General features: G+C 35.6%; 1 protein-coding gene across 1 annotated transcript; it reads right to left on the bottom strand.

Annotated features, from left to right (window-relative positions):
• Positions 1-558: 558 nt before the first annotated feature.
• Positions 559-2,121, bottom strand: LOC149256511 (nuclear transport factor 2-like). Its single transcript, XM_089455388.1, has one exon. It carries the CDS (start codon positions 2,119-2,121, stop codon positions 559-561), a length of 1,563 nt encoding a protein of 520 aa, XP_089311514.1.
• Positions 2,122-14,771: the final 12,650 nt, after the last annotated feature.

Below are 14,771 nucleotides of genomic sequence, written 5' to 3'. Positions count from 1 at the left end.
AAATGTAGTTAATATATATTAAATGATATTATTTTTTATATAATGTAATTTTGTATTTCATATATTATTTTTTATATGACATAATATGTTATTTGATACTTTATATAGTAATTCTATAATTGTATTATTTTAAAAATTGAAATTGAATATAAATTGTAAAATGTAAAATAATTAAATAAAAATTGCAGTGACCGGCATCCACGGATGCATTGGCACAGTGGTCGTCTTGAGGAGATGTGAAAAATAGCTTCCGCTCCAAATGTTCAGACCTATCAATCCAACTGGCTGCGCGGAAAAGAATTATAATAAAATCAAATTTCTTTTAATTTTTTTTTGAACTATATAAATAAATCGTATATTTTATTATTAATAATTTTTATTTAACTTTTCATTTACCCTTCCTTCACTTCACTTCAACATTTGTCTCACCATCAAATAAAATAAAATAAAATTCATAAATAAAAGTAATTATTATTACACTATGTAGCCATTGTTTGACGTGCAGGCAAGGAACCTCCTACAGCTCTGTTGTTGTTTGCAAAATCACTTCTCCCTATACTATTTTTGGCCATTCTCTCGCTTATATATATAAGCTCGACGATGATTGATTAGAATAGGAGATGCTTGTATAGCAGTTTGTGCCGAAACTGCTTCTTTAAACTCCACAAACCCATAACAGGCTTGGGCTCCTGGCCTGTTCCTAACTTGGACACCAGAAGGCTTTATTGCGCCAAACTTTTTCATCTCTTCCTCGAGTTGGGAAGGGGTAATTTTTGCAGCCAAGTTGTTGACAAAAACAGAACACTGGCCAGTTCCTTTTGCAATGTTGTAATTACTACCACTGAATCTGAAAGGAGTGGACTTGCCAGTTGGTTTTTCATTTTGGCTGACAGATACTTTACATCCTCGAATTAGAATAGGGGAAGACTGTAGTGCAGTTTGGACTGAAGCTGCTTCTACAAATTCTACAAAACCAAAACAAGGTCGACCTCCTGGCCTACTCCTAACTTGAACGCCACAAGGTTTTACGGCCCCAAACTTCTCCAACTCTTCTTCAACCTGGGGAGGAGTAATATTCAGAGGTAAGTTGTCGATAAAAACAGAGCATTTACCGTTTCCACCTGCAGTGCTGTAATTAGCTGGCGTATTGACAGGAGTAGAATTAGAATTTGGTGAAAGTTGAGCAGAATTTGGCTGAGCCCTGGTTCTGGTTATGGTTCTCACAAGAGGTGGTTTCTTAATTGCAACAGTCGGTTGTTGTGCTGCATTTTTCTTAAGAATTGAAGCATAGGACTCTTTGGGTGCTTCTTGAACTACAACTGGAGTTTTAGCTGGCCCTCCATTCTGAGCTGCATCTGCATCTTCTTCTTGAACTGCAACTGGAGTTTCTTGAACTACAACTGGAGTTTCTTCTTCTTGAACTGCAACTGGAGTTTCTTGAACTACAACTGGAGTTTCTTCTTCTTGAACTGCAACTGGAGTTTCCTTCTTCTTCTGAAAATGTTCAATTGCTGATTCTTGTGGGACTTCACTCTGCGGCATGTCATTTTCGTGAACCCCATCAGCAGCAACAGGAACAATCTCCTCAATCGCACCATTCCCAGCTTGAGCTTCAGCCAATGGTTGAAAGTTAACAACTGGCTCTGGCTCTGAGACGGGATTGGGATTGGGATTTGGTTTGATGGAATATTCAACAAAATTTTTCTTTTCATCCAACTTGTATCTAACCACATCATTCAATACAAAGTAGCCCCCCCTTTCCTGAGGAGCCAGGAAAAAGATCTGAGTGAAAGAGGTTCGCGTTCCACTGCTGTTCTTAAAGGTAATTGATCCACTTACACAAACTATTACTCCATTGTAATATGACGCCTGGGAATCAACTGCCTTGATCTCCACATTTAACGCACTGTAGTCCGTAGACGTTATCAGGTGATTGATAGCCTCCACAGTTGTTACTGAGAGCAATTTTCCATTGGAGTCTGGGCGACCAACTGTGCTGCAATCCTTATAAAATCCGTATAGCGATTGCGGTGACAGAACAAGATCTTTGTAATAATTCTTCACAAACACATCGACATCATCAGAAGCAGAAGCAGAAGCAGCAGAATGTTGTGTGGCCATTGAATCCCCTTACAGAATTAATTCAATTCAATTCGTTCCAAGTAAGTTAAACCACAGAGCCCAATTAAACCCAGATCTTCGTGACAACTCACAACTCCTATGCGTTCCAAGTAAGTTAAACCACAGAGCCCAATTAAACCCAGATCTTCGTGACAACTCACAACTCCTCCTATGCGGGTGCTCGCTCTTGCTCTTTGTCATTTAACTTTGCAAGATCGAGACGTGAGAACCATATTTATACCCAATTGTGAAAGCACATGAAAGAATTTTGTTTGCTCTCTGGTCATCGCGTCGGCTCCGTCCACATAGTTTTTATTTATTTTTTAATCCCCTAAATAAACAACATCGCATTGTTTTTATTTATTTTTTAATCCCGTAAATAAACAACATCAAATTGTTTTTATTTATTTTTTAATCCCGTTAGTTTTTATTTATCTTTTAATATGATAAATAAACAACATCTACCACTACCAGCTAATTAATTTTTTGTTTTTCAAAAAGCCTGTACACAAACAACATCTATCATTACCAGCTAATTTTTTGTTTTGTAAAAAGCCTGTACACAAACAACATCTACCATTACCAGCTAATTTTTTGTTTTGTAAAAAGCCCGTACACAAACAACATCTACCATCTACCATTACCCGTACATTGCCTCTAAAAAACACATTATTTAACCCCCTACCAATATGAACCCAATACACCTTCCTAATTTAAAAACCCCTACTTTCATTAAATATTGGAGGTATCCATTTTTTCATTAACATGTCATAGTATGAGATTCAAACAATCAAGGTAGATAATTGCGTTGCATACAAACATGTCATAGCATGAGATTCAAGCAATCAAGGTAGATAATTGCATTGCATACAAACATGTCATAGCATGAGATTCAAACCATCTCCACCACCCCACCTTCACTCACTATAGCTAATAAATGGACCATTTTTCATAGAAGATTATAGTTATATTTGATTAATGAGAATTTCTATTATGGAATTTTATTTGTAATTGGTTTAACTTCATTTTAAAAGGGTTTAATTATTAGAATTTTGAAACATGAAACCTAACCACATTAATTTTTGTGTTTTTGTGGGAATGGAATAACGTTCTTTTATTTTGTCTGTGCAAAAACAAACAAATAGAATAGAATAACAAACAAATTGTATAAAATAGTTATTTAAAAATATAAAATTTGTCAAACTTTATGAAAAGGGTTTTATTAACTTGAGGCTTTAAATTATGGTGAACAACTAGCCCATAAATATCAATATTTTCAATTTCTAGGAAATGGAGATGGTCTTATTTGAATTGCAAAAACAAAATAACAAAGTTCTTTATAAGGCTATTCTAAATTATTAGATTCATATCAAAGTATACTCAAGAAAGCATTTCCATAAACACATTCAACTTTAACGTACAAGATTCAACAATAAAGATACATACAACACTTCATTATCCCATTTGGACCACACATCTATATAATGCTTCATATATTTATCCCATTTTGACCACATATCTATATAATGCTTCATATATGAACTTCAGCAAATAATCCATTAATACACAATAAAAAATATACAACATAACACTAAATATTAAGGAAGCAAGAATCAACTCGGACATTTGATTAACTCTAGGGATAAACCAAATTCATTTGCCTTTCTCTTACACTCAAAGGCAAAAGCTAAGATCTAAGGGCTCGTAACTCCAAATAAAGGACCAAAAGACTCTTTTCCCTTCCCATATGCATCCTTTTATAATCCCTTCCAACCTTTCCTGTTATAACGATTTCACAAGGTTCCATACCCCAATTGTCCAAACTAGGCCCTGCCACTAAAATGGGCCCTACAAGACAATTCCTCCAATTTTCTGCCCAAAAAGTATTTGATATAGGTGAAAAATGGCATGATAATAGAATGACGATCATAACTCCCCATTTAGGGAGGATTTTGGTCCCCAAAATTTATGTTGAATGAGGTGAGGAAAAGTTTCCCCTTCCTTCTCCTGGAGCACCATTTTGCTTTGCCTAGAACTTGTCCTTTCAACCCAATTTTCTAAATTTTATACTATCCCTATCTTGTAGTTATAAAATTCTTCCGCAAAACTCTGTCTTCTACCAACTCCACCTGTGTATTTGGGCTTACGTCCTCTATGGTAGGTTGGGCCTACTCCCCTTCCTGATCCAACAAGAAAGGATCACAGTGTTTCAAATTCTCCACATTCATCATTGAGTAAATGTGCATTTATAAAGGTGAATTGAGTCTGTAAGATTTATCTCCCACCTTCTCCAATACTTCAAAAGTAACATACCATAGACCCTTGATCTCCTTATGAATACCTCGTAGTATTTCCTTATTCAACTATACCTAAACTTTGTCTCCCACATTAAATGATTTCTTTGTTCAATTCTTGTCATGTTGATCCTTGTACCTTTCCTGTTGTCAAGCCAGGTATGTAACACCGAATGAATTGATGATTTTCATTAAATATATACATTAATTTCCAAATCCCTTATGATTAGGTGTCAGTATTCCCCACCTTAATCCAAAGGGACGTTGGTGAGTCCAAGCATCTTCCTAAATATTTCAAACTTCTTGACAAACAAAGTGGCATAATCAAGATCATAGTGTTTGAAATTTAGTTTCAAAAGATGCTCAATCGATTTCTTGTACTAGGCTCGCGGTGCTCATTTGAGGCCATACGAGGATTTTAGAAGCTTACATACTTTATGCTCCCAAACCTTCACAACAAATCCTTCGTGTTGAGACAAAAAAACATTCTCTTTCAGATATCCATTCAAGAAATCAGTTTTTACATCCATTTGATGGGCTTTCCAACTGTTCTCAGCTGCCAAGGAAAAGAGAGTCTGGATGGTAGCCCATTTTTCTATAGGGAAGAAAGTGTCCTTATAATTGACCCCTTCCTTTTGTGAAAAACCTTCTTCCACAAACATAGCTTTATGCTTTTCAAGTTAGCCATATGCTTTATACTTTTTCTTGAAGACCCACATGCAACCAATTGGTTTGGTTCCCAATGGTGGATCAACCAGGTTCCAGGTGCCATTCTTTATCAAAGCATCATATTCTTTTTGAATCGCTTATTTCCATTTATCATGAGAAGCGACTTCTTTGAAGGAATTTGGTTCGAAATATATAGACAAATTTAATTCACAATCATAAGAAACATCCAAATCAATAGGTGAATCAGAATTGTCTACATCACCTCCATTGTGTCTAGCAAAGATTCTTGTTCTTGTCTTTCCAATCTCATCAAGGCGAACACTTTCAAGTGTCTTTGCGAGACATTTTGGAGGACCTTTCTAATATGTCCCAGGTTTTTCAATTCACTAAGAGGGGATTGAATCAGGGTTTGGCCTTCCAATTCTCTTAATGACATCGCTCAAAGTATTCTCTTGATTAATTGTTCGAGCTTCATGGGGGGGGGGGAGTGCCTTAGAAGGTGATTCCACAAATTGATCTAGTATAGGGATCCCCACTCAAGATGTGGAATCTCATTATCAAATTCTTGAAAACACTTTGCATACTTGAATCTGTAGAAATTCTCATTGTAGATTAAACTGATTATGCAATGTACTAAAGCAAAATACTTAATCTACTTCTACAATCAAACTTGCGGAAGCTTAATCTATTTTTAGCAAGATCATACATAACACGTGTATATAACAGAAAAGAAGATTCAATCACACATGAAACACAGAAAATTCTCAGGGGAAAGCCTCAGCTAACAGACCCACTATCTGTATTATCATACAAGGTGGAAATACATCAGAATTATACAAAGCCTTAGCTCTCACAGCTAGCCAGCTCTCAGTACAATCCTCCTAGATGCTCATAGGCAATCAAATCTTCTCACAAGCCTTCTCCTCTGCCCTCCAAGCTCCTATTTCCTTGTGCAGCTTTTCCTGGGTGATCCTACTATTACCATGTGTAACACTGATCACTCACACTGATCTTACACCCTCTAAAACTTCGCAATCCTCAAGGAACCTTCACCTTCTGCATGGATGAGTTTCCTTTATAGGAAAACTCATGCAATTGATAGTACAATGTCCATGTCTTTAATCTCAACTGGGTCTTTCTCCGAATAGACATGCATGAGTTATTTATGAAAGAATCTTCAATTATTTGGAGTACACTAGTTCGATGCATGCATGCATTAACTGACTGAACTCACAACTAGTTTCTCAAATAGTTTGGAACTAATCTAACTGGACAAAGTTAACTAGGCTAACTAATTACAACTCAAATACAACTCAATATTATCTCTTTAATTAAGGGATAATCTCCTTAATTTAAGGGATAACTGTTGCATGACTTCACAAGGACTTCTAGCTTGAATTTCTCCAACTAATTAATCCAAGATGAATTAATTAATTATTTTTCAAGTAGTTGGTGAGACTAAATTCGAATTTTAATTCTCAATTTTAATTCAAGGAAAAATTAAAATTGGAATATTATGGATTCTATTTTTATCATTTCTTGTTGCTATTTTCAACATAATCTATCTCCTTGCACATTTGAATTCTAGGTGAGATGAGATGAGCATATTATTTTTTGGGTCCACCAAGATGCAACCTGAACCAACTCCGTCTTTTGTTTTAGATCTGCTATAATATAGAGTCCAAATACTATTATTATTTACATCATTGTTATTGTCTTCACTAAACCTATTCCCATATATAATATGTTTTTCATTTGCAACAGTGAGATTACAAGGAAGGAGTTCAGACTATCTTTTTGAAAGTTTCGATGATCGATATGTTGTGTAGCAACCAATATTTGATTCCAAAAATAAATTTCCCACAATATCTTGAGAAAAACGGATGGGCATGTTGGGTCCTTCTAATTCTCTCACGATATACTTCATGTGTGGCTCACTATCAATTCTTATTTGGTTATTGTTTCCTTTGAATGTGAGCCACAGGTGAGACCAATCAATATCAAATTATCCCTAAAGTTTCTTTGACCAATATCCACTCAAAAGAATACCATAGGCTTCAGGAATGTCAGCCACCACTATATCGATAGCTTGGACAACCATCAGATTTGATGATAATCGAATGAGTACATTATTGAGTTCACCAATTACTTGTAATTTAGTCCTATCTAGTTGTGTAATTTTGGCATTTTTTTCTCGAGTGTGGTGTTTATTTTATTACAAATTGACCATGGGATAACCTTAGTTGAAGCACAAAAATATACTAAACAATTATGAACATTATGATTAAAGATCTCAAAAGTAAATAGAAAAGTTAAAGTTTGCATTAATTATAACCTTGTTAGTTTATGTAGCCTTGGTTCGAGCAACTGATGTGGTATTGCCAGAATTGGTGGATGCATAACCAAACATACTTGACACAACTATCAAGTTGAATGTTTGGATTATTAACTCTCTTTGTTAAGGAGTTTGACCCATCTCATACAATGTTACATTTTCTCTAGTCTTCTTCATATCATCAATAATTTTTTACTCCATACATCACCTTCATTCTTACACTTCATTGGGTCGGTTAAAGGTGTGGCTTGAGAAGACTTACTAGATGCTTCAGGGGATTTTGGATTTTCTATGGTATTTTTGTATGCATATTTGGATTGTTGACTTCTTTTAGGTTGAGAAGGTGAATTTTGATTATTGTTCCTTGTAGGAAGTATCTGTCTCAATAAATATTTACCCTACGGTTGAGGATTAGATTCATCTACTAGCCTTTTACTTCATATGTTGTAATATTTGGAGGCCTTTCTCCAGCTGAAACTTATTTGATTGTTTTTTACTCTTTGTCAACCTCTACATCCAACAATAGCATAGTTGATCCTACATTAGAGTTATCATTTGTGGGGTTGGATTCTTCTTCCACCTGTTGTTCAGATTGATCTTCAATGGATTTATCATCCAATAATTTATTTATTACCAAAGTCATAGAATTAATCCATTGTACACAAGTTTTCTCCAAGTGACTCGCTTGATGATCCAAATAGAAATTATCCAACCCAAGCTCCTCAACATTCATGTTTACGCTAGAGTTCTAGGTAGATTTAGCCAGGGGCTTGTTTTTATGCTTAAAAAAGAATTTGAAATATCTATTGCTTGAAGAACTTTCCCCAACACTATTCTTCAAATTTGTAACTTCATTGATTAACTTATTCATCAGTTTAATGACACTCACTAGGTCACTAGCCTCTGTGTAAGCATTTTTATTCACAATTTCCTGAGGCTTCTTCCCACTAGCCTTCAAATCTTCTTGTATGTGATGTACACCAATAGAGAGTATGCATTTTTTGACTGCCTTATTATCGCTTTTCACAAGAATTACTATGTTAGAATGTAGGGCTAATGTATAATATGAAATAGCTATTGAATAATGAGGGTGTACATTGGCGATGAATTTATTCAATTTCGTAGTGAAGCGTTCGTCAAAATATTTAACTTTCTATTTTTTCCCCATTTTCAAAACACTTAGATATTTTAACAGTTTTAGTTTGCAGATTACTGTGGTGTGATTTTTGAATGGAGTTCGGATTTTCCACAGTGTTCATGTTTTTCAGTCGACGTTTCGAGTCTAAAACTAGACTCATCATCAGGACAAAATGTGAGGAGAAAAGAAGGAAATGCTAGGTATAAATATGAAAAACCTCGGTTGTGAAGACCAATGGCCAACTCTTTACCTTATTGATGATTTAATTTATTATTATCTTTTAAGTTTTTTGATTTTATAATTAATTATTTAATAACTCCTTGTAATTATTTTTAATTTTTATATTAATATTACAATTTTATATTTTGTCTATATTTTATCATTAAGCTTCATAATTAAATTTATGCTTTATTAATTATGGTTTATGCTTATTGATATTTTATGATGCTATTTTTAATTGATTAAAATGAGATTTTATTATTATTGTTATGTAAGTTTATTTATTACGTCTTCTTATAAATTAATTTATTTGTTATTAAAATCTCTTTTTGTAATTCTTAGATTATTTAGTATTATTCTTATTAGTATTTTAATATTTAATGCTTTTTTGTTTATATTTATTATTTTCTTTTAATTGTTGATGTTATTCTAATTCTATGTTATTATTTTGCTCCTATTATCTATATTATTATTAATGACATTTACTATGATATTAGCTAAAGCTCTTCTATATATACCTATTGTTATCTACTATAATTGATATTTATTATGATATTTATTAATGCTCTACTATGTATACTTATTAATATATTTATTATTTATCTATTATAATAGATGTTTGCTTATTGATAGTTGCTAATCTATATTATTATATATGTTATTTACTAAGATATTTATTAATGTTCTTCTATACATGCTTATTATATCTATTATAGTTTATAATTGTTTTTATATTTGATGAGGTTAATGTTAGCCTTATCATTTAATTAATATTAATGTTATTAATGCTTCTATTATTTGCATCCATTAATGCTTTTTATACCCTTCTTATTAGATGTTTAATTTTATTATATTATAGTAAATTTTTAGGTTTCTTCTTGTCTCGGATTCTCAAGAGCAGCAGGTTAATATTATTATTATGATGGCAGGTTAGGAATTTCTAACATTGTTATTAAGATTATTAGCGGGGGTTAGCACGGGGTTCCAATTTTTGCTAATTTCCATGCCACCATCCCTATTAAGGTTTTTAGGATGTTTAATGATTTCAATAGCTTCCCTAACTTTACGCTTGAATTGGTGTTCTACATTAGCAATGACTTTGGTGTCTTCTAAGCAAATATGATGATTAGTTTTACCTACATGCTCAGCTAGGGCTGAGGACTTGGTTCTTTCATTACGAATGTCTGCACTATGCTCTTTGAGTCTAATCCTAACTGATCTACCAGTTTCTCCTATGTATTGATCTCCACACGAACATTTGATGATATAAACTCCTTTTTGCTGAAATAGCTCTTGGTTATCCTTAACAGATCTCATTCTTTGCTTAATGGTAGACAAGGGTTTGAAAGCAGCTTTTATATTTTTCTTATCGAGGATTTTGGCTATTTTGTCAGTGACCCCTTGGATGTAAGGAAGGCAGGTATTGGAGGTTGGGTCGTCTTTTGTTTTGTTTTTATTGTTATCAGTTTTTGCTTTTTGAATGGCTTTGTATATGTTTTCATTGCTGTACCCTAGGTTGGCAAAGGTTCTTTTGAGGTAGGAAATTTCTTCATCGGTATGGTTTATATCAGAGATTCTATAAGCTCTAGTGAAGAGGGTTTGCAGCACCCCCATTTTTTGGGCGGGTGAAATTTTCTCTTCTCCAAACTTATCCATAAACATATTTTGAAATTGCTCGCAATTTATAATGGAAACCACTCGAAGATTATAACGCTAGGTGGAAGCTTTATTCTCAAAGGCGTAAGAAAATAAATTGCATGCCACATCCTTATATTAAACACTCATTAACCTTAAGGACATATAGAAATTTTGAATATGATCTTCTGTGAATGTTAATTTATTTCGGTCAATTTCAGAAGCAATTTTTCTTAACATTGAGGCAAATCATGTAAGTGACCTTGAAGTTCAAATCCCGTTGATCCATCCATACCAATTGGTTTTCGACCATATTTTTTCTACATGCTTGTCTCCACTTTTTGAATCGGTATGTTCTTCGTCACCTTCTATATTTTCACCATGTTTTGACCCCTCGTCTTCCTCATCAAAGGGACCAAATAAATGACACTTTTCAATATATTCTACTCTATCAACTAAATATGTGCACACTAATTATTCAAACAAATCTACTAGTACACCATGATCAGTCATTGGTCTTCTTACTACACGCCTGTGGGGTAGAAGACCAGAAACAGAGAGTGTACTGATCTGTTTTGCATAAGATCGAGTAAAAGGTCTGAGAGATATTAGATCTTCTTATGTGATCTTTTATAATTGTTCAAGACTATTAGGAGGAGGTAAATCTTCAATATTAGGATATGTATCAGGGTTAGATTGATGGGAAATAGGTTGATTGTTATCTTAACAAGATGTTTCAAAATGATAAGAGTGAGACAACCCACTAACCATGTAATGGTGATCCTCTTTCTAGCACCAAAAATGGCTGACGGGGAAAAATTCACTACCAACAACTAGAGGATATACCCTATATGAAGTCCTATTTAGACCTCACATTGTTTGGGATAGGAATCCCATCCATAATGTTGGATTGATTTCCATATCATGTTAAAGTGAGAATTAGATTTTGGACATAGTGAACAAGAAGAAGGGAAACCCTAATGTTATGCTCTTAACCTGCAAGACGATACCAAAATACCAAATATGTGAAGAAATATAACCAGAACATAGAACAGTGATAAATAACAACAATTATTTTATTATTTAGAAAGCAATGTTCACTTGCCTCTTCGAGGGGCAACCTCCAATAGAGCTGAGCTCGATTACAAAATAATACATGATGCTCCTTTAGGGGAGTCTCTATCATTTATATAGGATCCATACATGCAATACCATGGGGCAATACCATGGTTATTATTAATACCATCTATCTAATACCATGGCCCATTTGCAAGTAACTGTGGTCCGTTCATTAATTGTGGGTTAATCAATTACAATTATTAATATGGGCTTTATTGACTCTTTACTAAACTATAACTATGCCTTGATCCTCTTACATAAATAAGGGGGTTAGGGTTGGACCCTCACATGCCCTCCCCCATAAGAATAGTCTTGTCCTCAAGGCTGAAGCTATGGAAATTGCTGAAGGATAGTAGTTGGTTCCCAGGTTGCATCTTCCGGAGAGGTGTCTTTTCACTTGACGAGGACTTCCTTGATCGTGCGGCCACGTAGGTGTTGTTCTCATGTGTCAAGAACTTGTTCAAGTTGGAGCCAGATTGACCCTTCATCATCCACTTTAGGTAGACTGGTTTGAATTATTCAATGGTTCCCAATCACTTTCTTGAGGCATTAGACATGGAATATTGGATGGATTTTTGCAGTGGGTCGCAAAGCTAACTTGTAGGCAACTTCTCCAATGCGCTGAAGTACTTGATATGGTCCATAGAATTTTGGAGATAATTTATGAGAAACCTTGTCTTTGAGTGATGTTTGCTTATATGGTTTTAGCCTAAAAAATACCTGATCCCATCCTTGAAATTAGCATTCTAAGTGATGTTGATCTGCCTATTGCTTCATGTGGTTTTGGGCTTGATGAAGATTCTCTCTAAGGTGGGCTAGCATGGTTGTGCAGTTCTGTAAGAGTTGATCCAATGCATGTACCTTTGAGCATCCCTTGATATAAGAAGTATGGGAATGAGGGAGTTGACCATAAACTGCTTCATATGGAGTCATTTTGGTGCTGGCATGATAGTTGGTGTTACACCACCATTCGGCTAGAGGTAACCACTGTACCCAGAGATGTTGCTTTTCTGAAGTGAAACACCTAAGGTAGGTCTCCAGACATTTGTTGACTACTTCATTTTGACCATCATTTTGTGGATAATAGGAAGTAGTGAGTTGTAGTTGGGTACCTTGTAGTCGAAGAGTTCTTGCCAAAATTTACTGGTGAAGATCGGGTCACGATCAGACACAATGGAAGTGGGCATGCCATGCAATTTGAAGATCTGATCCATGAAAGATTGAGCAACCAAAGTTGGTGTAAAAGGGTGGGGTAGTGCGCAAAGTTGAGCATACTTAGAAAGTCTATCCACAACCACCATGACGAATGACTTGTTTCTTGACTTTAGAAAAGCTTTAATGAAATCCATAGAAAACTCCGTCTAGATTGAGGTCGGGATGGGCAATGGCTGTAATGTGCCTAGGGATTTGACTATTTATCCTTTCTGGTGCTGACAGATGTCGCATTCACTTACAAAAGTAAGAATGTCCTTTTTCATGCCTATCCAAAAAAATCATCTTCGAGTATGAGAATACGTCTTCTGAAAGCCTGAATGTCCTGCAGTGGGAGATGAGTGTAACTCCGCCAAAATGTGGCTTTTGAGGGTGGATCTTGGTGATATTACGACTCTATCCTTGTAGCGAAGAATCTCATCCTGCCACGAGTAGCTCGCCGTGGAATTTGGATCCATCTGTAATTGATTAATGAGTTGGGAGAGCCAGGGATGTGAAACCCATTCCTTGCGAGCCTCTTCAATCCATTCTAGAATGGGAAGGAAAATGGCGGGCAGGGTACTTTCCTCCTCAAATTGGCAGGATAATGCATCTGCTACAATATTTTCGTGCCCTTTCTTGTAAATTATTTCATAATCATATCCCAGCATTTTGGCAATCCATTTATTTTGTTGTGGTGAGGATAGGCGTTGCTCCAAAAAATATTTAAGGCTTTGATGGTCTGTGTGGATTTGGAAATGTCACCCCAATAAGTATGGTCGCCAGGTATCTACAGCATGTAAGATGGCCATCATCTCCTTCTCATAGGTAGATTGTCTCAGATTCTTCCCACTTAGTTGTTGGCTCATGAAGGCCAAGGGTCGACCTTCCTAGATTAAGACTACCCCAATACCCATACTAGAAGCATCGCATTCAATCACAAAATATTTGGTGAAGTCGGGTAGTGATAAGACTGGAGTGGAAAACATGGCATATTTGAGAGTTGTAAAGGCCTGTTGTGCTTCATCATTCCGTAGGAATGATTTTTTCTTGAGGAGTTGAGTGAGGGGCCTAGCAATGTGACCATAATTGTGGACAAACTTGCGATAGTAGCCTATGAGACCCAAAAATCCTCTCAAGCTCTTCAAGGTCTTTGGTTGAGGTCAATCCTGCATTGCTTGGATCCTTTTGGGGTCCACCCTGACACCTTCACGCCCCACAATGTGGCCCAAATACTCAAATTCTTTCATGCCAAACGAACACTTAGACATCTTGACAAATAATTTATGTTTGCGGAGTAGTTGCAAGAGTAGATCTACTGAAGATGTGTGGCCCAGGTGCGACTGTAGATGAGGATGCCATCAAAGCAAACAAGGACAAATTTTCTGAGGTATGGTTTGAGCATGTGATTCATAAGGCTCTGAAAAGTGGATGGGGCATTACAAAGACCAAATGGCATGACTAGGAACTCATAATGGCCTTCATGAGTTCAAAAAGTAGTCTTTGGAATGTCTACTTCTTTCATGCGAATTTGGTGGTAGCCTGAGCAAAGGTCGAGCTTAGTAAAGAATTAAGCCCCATTTAGTTCATCCAGCAAATCATCGACAATCGGGATGGGAAATTTATCTTTGACCTTCAACTTATTGAGGGCCCTAAAGTCTGGACACATATGCCATTCCCCATCTTTCTTGAGCACCATGACCACCGACGATGAATAAGGACTAATGCTGGGACGAATGACTCCTACTTCCAAGAGTTCCTTGATTATTTTTTCAATTTCATTATTTTGGGTGAATGGATATCTATATGGGTGCACATTTGGTGGTTTGGCCCCTGGGACCAAAGTAATCCTATGATCATCTTCCCCTCTCAAGGGCGGAAGCTCATGAGGCTTGTCAAAGACTGGAAGATGGTTGTTTAAGATTTGTTGAATCTCAGGATGAATATGAAGTGAATTGGGTTCAAAGGTCTGGATGGCCTTAAATTGGGCTATAACTCCATGGTGGCCCTTTTTTAACAATTTTTCCATCCGATGTGAGCTGATGATAGA

The sequence above is a fragment of the Pinus tabuliformis genome, chromosome 7 (assembly GCF_031772625.1).
Source record: "Pinus tabuliformis cultivar Carrire ecotype Pingquan chromosome 7, CPIR1, whole genome shotgun sequence".
In the NCBI taxonomy this organism is placed as follows: Eukaryota; Viridiplantae; Streptophyta; class Pinopsida; order Pinales; family Pinaceae; genus Pinus; species Pinus tabuliformis.
This window is presented reverse-complemented; position numbering and strand designations above follow the sequence as displayed.